The sequence below is a fragment of the Carassius carassius genome, chromosome 46 (assembly GCF_963082965.1).
Source record: "Carassius carassius chromosome 46, fCarCar2.1, whole genome shotgun sequence".
NCBI lineage: Eukaryota > Metazoa > Chordata > Actinopteri > Cypriniformes > Cyprinidae > Carassius > Carassius carassius.
The window spans coordinates 12,378,092-12,386,896 of record NC_081800.1 but is presented as its reverse complement, the minus strand read 5'-3'; the positions used below and the strand labels follow the sequence as shown (position 1 = coordinate 12,386,896).

General features: G+C 38.5%; 1 protein-coding gene across 1 annotated transcript; it reads left to right on the top strand.

Moving 5' to 3' along the window:
* Nucleotides 1-3,954: 3,954 nt before the first annotated feature.
* On the top strand, nt 3,955-6,160 carry LOC132129084 (U8 snoRNA-decapping enzyme-like). The gene is made up of 5 exons (XM_059540516.1): nt 3,955-4,134; nt 4,285-4,325; nt 4,441-4,666; nt 4,746-5,435; nt 5,493-6,160. Exons 1-4 carry the CDS (start codon nt 4,006-4,008, stop codon nt 4,950-4,952), a joined length of 603 nt encoding a protein of 200 aa, XP_059396499.1. The 5' UTR covers nt 3,955-4,005; the 3' UTR covers nt 4,953-5,435; nt 5,493-6,160.
* Nucleotides 6,161-8,805: the final 2,645 nt, after the last annotated feature.

Below are 8,805 nucleotides of genomic sequence, written 5' to 3'. Positions count from 1 at the left end.
CAGTAAATAGGCGCCTCAGAAGCTGTCGACCTTGAGGGGTAAAGCTGAGATAAGTGTCCTCTAGCAGAGTCCAGAGCACACTATGTAGTCCGAAAATAGAAGAGAATACAACTCCTGTTCCCAATAGCCGGCATTCCGCGAAGAGATAGTCGTGCTGTCTGGCTTGGGTTTGTGGTTAAAGAGGCGGTGCTGTTCTGTTTCACTTAGAAATGACTGAGAGTGATCAGCAGTGATCAAACACTGAAAGAGCGAACACATTACCTAAACCCTATAAATACTGTCAGAGGTGGACAGATGTCACCATTTATGTTTAGTCGTGTGTAAACCTCTAACTATTCAGTGATGTAATTTATAATTTAGTCAAAGCTTACACCAAAACAATGAGGGCTTCTAAATGAATGATCAATTAGAATGGTTGCATTAAATTGAACAGACCAATTTATATATCCAATAACCATCAAACATATCTTATTTACATAATCATCAGAAAATAGTATATGGTGCAAGGACTTGAATCTGTGAACTGTTTTGTAATCTGTTTGTTTGGAAGAATCGATTTATTAGAATAAATCGGACTGTCCAACGCTACACTGGACAGAGACTACTGTTAAAGAAGGACTGATTCATTAAAAAGAATCAGACTTTTCAATGCTACATAGGACAGAGAGAAGAGTTTAAGATGAACTGATTCTTTTTGACTTTCTAATGCTACTTAGGATAACCGTTTAAGATTAACAGATTCACTAGAATGAATCAGACTTTCCAAAGCTATATTATAATAAAGTAATTGTATAATGTATATAGTATAATAAAATAATTTAGATGAACACGTTTGATTATTTCCTCAGTTCAGCGTTTAAAAACAGTGATGCAGCTTATAGTTAGTTTCTCTCCAACTTTATAAAAATAATTACAATGTCATCAAAAGAGCGGCTGACATGGCACACCTGAACAAAGCTTCCAGGAACCAGGGTTTGAAGTTCTACACATGGTGAACAGTCGTTTCAGATTATCAGCTCTCATCCAGAGGCTCTACTTTAGAGACTAAAAGGTCAGAGGTGGAGGAGGGTGGTTGCATTCTGTATACCCACACACCCAATGGGGGCAAGAGAAATACACATAAACAGCCTCTTAATAAATGTTTTCCTCTTGCCAATCAAAAGACACAGTATCTCCTGGTCTTCTAAATCCTGTGATCTATCCACCAGACGCAGATATGTGAACCAGATCCCAGCTGAGAAGCATTCGACTCCTCCACAAATCAGGATTCAGGATTTCACAAATCTGTCCTCTGACAGTAGCGTAAGTCCCTTGGACGCAGCAACATGTCTGCACCTGTGTTTGTGATTGAGGGCGAGAATGAAGAGAAGGAGAGTTTGGGAAATCCTAGATGTCCAAATTTTAGGATTACCAGCCAGCCCATCCCCGCAAATCAGCAATAATGTGAGCTAATCAGTCTTTTAGCGAGTGACTCACTGGATGGAGACAACCAGTGCCATCTGCATTGTGTTAGGTCTCCATTGCTGCACCATCAGTCACACACACACACACACACACAGTCAAACACATTACCTACATATGAGCACCCACAGCTGTCTGCCTATTTTAGTCTAGATTTTGACAGCACTATATCTCTCCCCCGCCAAGATCCCCCATAACAATCCCTGACGCCTTCACCAGAACAATAGGCAGCAGCTCACATAAACCTCTTAAACTTAGAAAGCACTCAGGCTCAAGAATAGCGCAGCCATTCTGGCGAAATCCCCTGCTACATGGTAAGCCCAGAGAGGACGGACAGAGTTAACAGTCAACATTGATTTCAACAAGAAGCCTGATTCGAGTCTATGTGCGCAGATGCTCAAAGTTTCAGTTACAGTTTATAAAACAGATAGATTTGATTCTAAAGTCTGATTGGATTAACGATGTTTAAAGCCATTGTAAAACATGCATATACACTCACCTGTGGCTGCACATCAGTTGATTTATATATTAATGCTCCAAGTTGCTTTGTTGTTTGTCCAACAGTCCGCAGTAATGCTAATGAACTACATTAATTGATTGAACAATTATTTCTTCTCATTACTATAAGAACTAAAATACATTTAAATTGATCATAAATTATTCAATTATTTAATTTATAATTTAATTGATTAATTAATTTTTTTCTTTAATTTACACATTTTTGTTTCTAATATAATAATTTAATAATAATAATAATGAGAAGAATTAATGTAGTTCATATTGTTGGTTAATTTAATTTAATTTATAATTGGCAAAAAAAGGTAAATAACTGTAATATCTTTCCAGCTAATTACTTTAGAATTACAGTGATCAAGAGCAAAACAAAAGCTGTGATGAATGTCACACCTTCATAAACTCGCTTTATCGCTCCACCTGTCTCATTGTCTCTTGACATACTCAATTTAGGCTCACACTATCATCATTGCTATTTAAATAGTGTATATAACCTGCAATTAAAATTCTCAGCCCCACTTACATACACATGCACTTCTCCACATTCATTCACTGTCTACTACATGAGACAATTGAAAATTTCACAGACTGGGATGAGAAGTGAATATGGGTTATTTCAGTCAGTCTCCCATAGTTATTACTATGTAAAACAATTCAGTGTCCAGGGATTGATGGAAAAATCCACACAGCTGACTCAGAAAAGCCACATTAGCCCTATTGGGTTGGAGAATGCACACACACACACACACACACACACACACACACACACACACACACACACACACACACACACACACACACACACACACACACACCAGTACCATATTTACCCACAGTTCTCATCCTTCGTCTTATAGTTAGTATATCTGTGCCTGTGTTAACTGTAATTTATTTACCAGTGTAGTCTTACACCCTCGAGATTTCTAACACACATTCCCTCTGGGCTGAGACCATCCTACAATAATCATTTTCTGTTTAACCACAAATTTTTACTATATAGGATATGTACAAACATTTATATATGGATATGTACAAGAATAACTTTAGTTTTGTTGTAGTTGTCATAATTTTGAAAGGACTTGTCTGATACATTGCAATGTTACATGAGGGCCATAGCAGTTCACTGGTTGTCTGCAAACTAATTGGGCAATATGAAACTAGAGTCAGTGCATACTTGTGGAATTAACACTCATGACCGTGGAATCGGCTTTGCTTTTGAAGTCACACTGCATTTAGATATAAGAAGCTATTTCTAGTGCCATGCACAGGTGGTATAGATTCAGAGTGACATAAAAGAAAGGGGAAGCACTGTATCCATTCTGTCTTTGTCCTCTGGCTTCTTTCAACAGGAATACTTTTCTTTCTTTCTTGGGTGAATGCTAACATCTTCAGGAGCACAATTTAGTTGCTACTGCCATCTATAGGACAACAAAAGTACGTTGTCTGAGAAGTTATTAAAAACTTCGCAATGAATTCTTAATATGTATAACCTTTAAATATTATGCAATATTGTTAGGCCTATAAATATATTACCAATTTTACCATTTATTGTTTAAGCCAACAATTTTCATTTGAGGTCTATTTAAAATATTGTGTCCAAAAATTGCCATGATATCAATAGTTTTGTCCAAAGAGTACTATAATTTAAACAATTATTCTTGCTTCTTTTAAATAATGATGCATTTGGGAACACTTTTTGAACATTTTAAACGTATTTCAGGATTTTTCTTTCTTTTAACTTTAATTATTATTGTTTTATTCGACAGATTTAGCAAACACAACACAGTTTTGTTGTTTATAACTTTGTGTTTTATATTTATTGTGGTAACTATGGTTTTAAAATAATAATAATAATAATGTTAGAAGAGCTGCGTTCTCAGTGGACTATTATTTTGAAATAGTAAACGTCAGGTGCTTATAGTGGCTCGCAGTAGTGACACACACATATACAGTATGTGTTATTCACTAATTATCAGTGCGCTTCATTAAATATACAGTTGATTCATTTGTTTGTTTATCGCTCGTGCAGGAATGTCGGAACAGATCACGAGAGAAGATGCGTTGACACGGGAGGGCTCCAGACATGCGTGTCACATTATGCTGCACGGAGACTCTAGTGCCAAACTCTTCGGGAAAATCCCAATCAAACACATAGTACTGGTAAGGAAGAGTGCACTTACTGTGACCTGCACATCTTTTTACATTTATTTGAAGAGTGCGACTACGACAGGTGCACTCTATTAAAGCAGGAAGTTAAAAATAAAATGCAAATGAACGCCCCGAACCTGAATTCAGATTACTGTCATTCAGATGCAGATGCGTTTTGATGGCTTGCTGGGTTTCCCAGGGGGGTGAGTTCATCTTTCACTTTCAGCACGAAAAAAAAGTAAATAACCTTGAAAAGAAGTTGTTCATAGATGAACAGCCATTATTCATGAAGACTGTATTTTATTTTATAATCTGTAGATTGGTGAACCCTTCTAAGGAGACGCTGGAGGCGGGGCTTAGCAGAGAACTACACGAAGAGGTGGGCGTGGCTGTGCCTGTGGGCGTGGACAATCACGTGTCAACCTCCCTTTCTCCATCCTGCCCTCAGCTCATCACTCACTTCTACATCAAAAAGATGACAGAGGCAGAGCTGAAAGAGATAGAGAGAGCAGCTGTAGCTGCAGCCACAGACCATGGTTTAGAGGTTAAAGCTCTTCCTTATTATTTTCTTGTGTGCATAAATATACTTACTCTTCTAATGTAACTTTCTTTTCTGTTTCCAGGTATTAGGTATGGTCAGAGTGCCGCTCTATTTCCTGAAGAATGGAGGTGGTCTCCCCTATTTCCTGTCCCACTCGTTCATCAGTAACTCTTGGGCCCAGCTGCTCTCTGCCCTGCAGCGCTGCGGGCTGTTGTCCCAGGGGGAGCTGGAGAAGGCTGTGAGACAGGCTGAGCAGATGAGACGCACACACAGTGGTGATCCACATTGACATCAGTTTACACAGCGGTGCCTTTTCACCCCTGGGCTACAGCTACATCAGTAGCCCAACCCTCCCATTGCCAGCAGAAACTCCCTCTTGTCCTCACCCTACTCTACCCTCAGTTTCTGATTCAGCAATGTACAGCATGGACTCTCTGTAGATATCCTGTGTCTCAGAGGATCAGACCTGTTTAACATGGCCCTTAACTGTTTATCATAAATTTACTAACAATTCCTGACCCTAAATTCACTTCAATTTTTTATTTTTTTTATCATTATTTCCTGTTCTACGGTACTAGTGCATCATTAGAGCAAATAAACACAACTCTGGGATGTTGTAATAATTATTCCTCATTACAATTTAATTTGTCATTAATATGAACACAAAATTTGCATGTGCAAATTAATAAAATATTATGTATGTACAGTTGCATAAGAGAATTGTACACCATTTGTTTATGAAAGATATTTACAATAGAAATTGTGATTGCTGGTTTGACTAATAAACAGCAGTTTGCATATAAGGCAATTATTTTGTGTCAAACCTGAGGTTTTATTCACATCACACTTGCAGTACTTAGAATGGCCACAGGGTCTCGCTACCAGGCTGCCCTTTTTCAAGCAAGTCTTTATCTTGGCTTGTAGTTTAAAGCTACAGTGTGTAATTTCTGAGAAACTTATTTCACTGTACACAATTCTAAAAATCTATTTTTCCCCCTTAACATTCCCTTATCTGCCATTGGTTAGCAAACAGACAGTCCCACCCCAAACTCACGCCATTAGTTGCCAAATTGTTGCAGAGAGCTACAAGTGTTTACACTTTTCGGAGAACTTTATGAGTGGCTTACTTATTGTCTTACATCACCTATAAATAAGTGTTACACGATGTTACTATTTAGAAACATTTCATAACACCCATCAATAATGAAATGAGAGTGCAGTTCACTTTAACTCTCATTTCAGCTTCCCCTTTCTTGAAGGAAACAGTTCCAGAGAATTCATGACTTTCAGAAACTCCATTACTCAAGATGTCTTTCTATGACAAGTCTAGCTCATATGATTGATTTTACTCATTTTCAGTAAATCATTGTTCAAATAATTACGTTATAGCAGTTTCTTGTAGCACGAAACATTGCTATCTGTTATGTTTAAAGTAGTACTTCGCTGGCAAGATGGAGTTTTAATAAAGTGAACTATCTATGCAGTTGGAATTAATTTTTTTTTTTTAAGTACTGTAAAATCTGTAGTTTTCACAGAAGCCCTGGAGCTGTCAAAAGTTCACCAGATTATGTATTTTGCTGTTGTAATGTTGTATGTACTATGCTCTATATTCTGGAATGCAGTCTTTAGACACATATATATATAAATGTAAGGGGTCTAAAATGTGTGAGACAAATCTACTAGTGATAATATTTATAGTTTGCAGTTTTCCCATTTAATTTTCTAACTTTTTGTCACAAACTATATTAATACATATTGTATTGTATTGAACTGAAAAATAATCCTAGTATTGGTTTGTTCCTCATTTGCTTTAATGGCAGCAGCACTCAAATTTCATGCCTTCTACAGGTATGTGTGAAACCTGATCATCATGTTCTTTAAATTTGAAAATGATCCAGAGAACATTTTGAGCTTCAGTGGAAGCAAAAATCAACTGTACAAAGAGTCACGTGCTGCAATGACAACAATTTGCTTAAATATTAAAATATTTCCTATTTGTTCACATTTTTCAAATGAACTTCCTCTTGTTTTCCTGGTTAAAAAACTGATTTTGAATCTCAGCTTTTACAGTGTGGTTTCAGACTTTGAATCCCGTGATCAATGCACACATGCCTAAGTCTATTTATGTCACTGCTACATTCTGCAGTCCATCAGCATCTTTGAACAGCAGCTTTGTTGATGTGTTTATCAGACCGCAGCAGGTAAAATCAGATTTGTAATCACCACTCAACATTCATTTGCATAGCAGCATGTGCAGTTTGGAGTGTATGAGTCTATGAGTACGCGTATGAAGCCAGAGACATGAAGTAGGTCAAAGCTGTGAGGACTGACTGACCAAGTGGAAACTGAACTGTCCCTAGGGAGGACAGGCCGGGGTAATAAGGGTGATACGGGAAGAGGGGCGAGTGTAGAACCAATGGTATCAGAGGCAGCGCAGACAAACTGCCTATATGTTTGCTACCTGCCGGGCCCTATAAATCGCTTCTCGTATTGCACAAATCTGACAACTTGCTATAATGTTCATGTCACATTGATGTCCAAGTCACATTATGGCTTCCCCCCAGCTACCCTCACAGTGGAGTCGCCTTTCCAAGCACTCATGGGTGGGGTGACGGTTCCCGTAGACAATTCATTTGCCACAAGGGAACTGGAACACTTGCAACAATCCTTGTCACAGCTATTAGATCAACGATTTTGAGAGTCCTTACTGATCATATATACATATATATTGTTTATGCCCACTGGACGCATATACGGTTTCATTATATGTGCACTCAGTTTAACAGTGCTGCTGGTGCACTGAATTTCTCTTTAGGGATCAATAATCATCAATCTTTTTATATCTGGTGAGATTAGGTGGCACTGCAGCTGTAGATGTTTTGCTCAGCTGTGTGTGTTTCTGTCTGGTTTTATGTGTATATATATATATATATATATATATATATATATATACCGTGTGTGTGTGTGTGTTTGCTTCACATTATATGATTTAGGGGGCTTAATTTCATCTTAAAGACTTTACAGTGAGAGAAAGAGAGCGAACACAGGCTTAACAAGAGGAAGGAAACAAGCACAGGAAAGAAGGGGGAGGTGAAGAGGTTCAACTTCTCTTTGCACCTTACAAAACTCAGGACAGGAATTGTACTGTACAGGCGGCCAGAAATATTGAATTATTTATTAGATATTAAACCACAAAATGTAAACGATTACACTGCTACTTTTACATTTCATTACATTACTCATTTTATATGTTAAAGGGATAGTTCACTCAAAATTTAGCCTACTCACCCCATTTAGCCTACCCTCATGTCATAACAAGACCATGAATTTTCTTTCTTTCTTTCACGCAACCCACACACAAACACTTCTCAGTGTACTTTTAGCCTCTGAAGCTGTTGCTGTCACGAGTCTGTGGCGGTTTTGTGGGCATTTCCTGTGAGGTGCGAACTCATCTGAAAACTCTTATTGTGTGCATAACAATTATGGATATAATGAGCTACACGAATATTTGCACATACATTGCATACAAGATTTGACAGATTAGAGCATGAGCTGCAGTCCATTCATAAAGAACGTGTTGCGTTTAAAAGCAAGGCGCAGCGGCGGAAAGTTAAACGGTCCATGTTTGTCTAGAGAAACATAAAGCAGTGAGACGGAAGAAAACGCGTTCTGTGTGAACCCAGACACATTACAGTGCCAGCAGGTGTGTGTGTGTGTGTACAGACGAGTCGGCCATTTGTTTGTTTATCGCCCAGCTTTGCTATTACCCATTCAGTCCCTTTGGACTGGCATTAGTATCAGTTTTATAGCTCATCTGCAAGAACATTAAATAGATTCATGACTGTACATTAAACCTGAACGTGTGTGTGTATGTGTGTAGAGAAAGGGGGGCTGGTAGTCCGCGAGCACAATGCAAGGTCATCAGAGAAGCATTTCATGGCCACAGAGAGGGAATACTGGGAATGAGAGATGGAACAAAGCAGGAGGGGGCTATGTCTAAGAGAACAAGACAGCATATTCATATCCATCCCTGTGTTTATAGTAAGCCTGCGGGGAGGGGGGCGGAGCAGGCGTGGCTTCGGTTATACCATTCTCTGATAGCCTGAGAGTGGAGGAGACTGAGAGAGAGAGAGAGAGAGAGA

Excerpts from the sequence above, each read along its gene's own strand:
- LOC132129084 (XM_059540516.1), top strand. The coding sequence starts at position 4,006 with ATGTCGGAACAGATCACGAGAGAAGATGCGTTGACACGGGAGGGCTCC. Across the intron at positions 4,135-4,284 it reads CAATCAAACACATAGTACTG|ATGCAGATGCGTTTTGATGG; the intron begins GTAAGGAAGAGT and ends ACTGTCATTCAG. Across the intron at positions 4,326-4,440 it reads TTGCTGGGTTTCCCAGGGGG|ATTGGTGAACCCTTCTAAGG; the intron begins GTGAGTTCATCT and ends TATAATCTGTAG.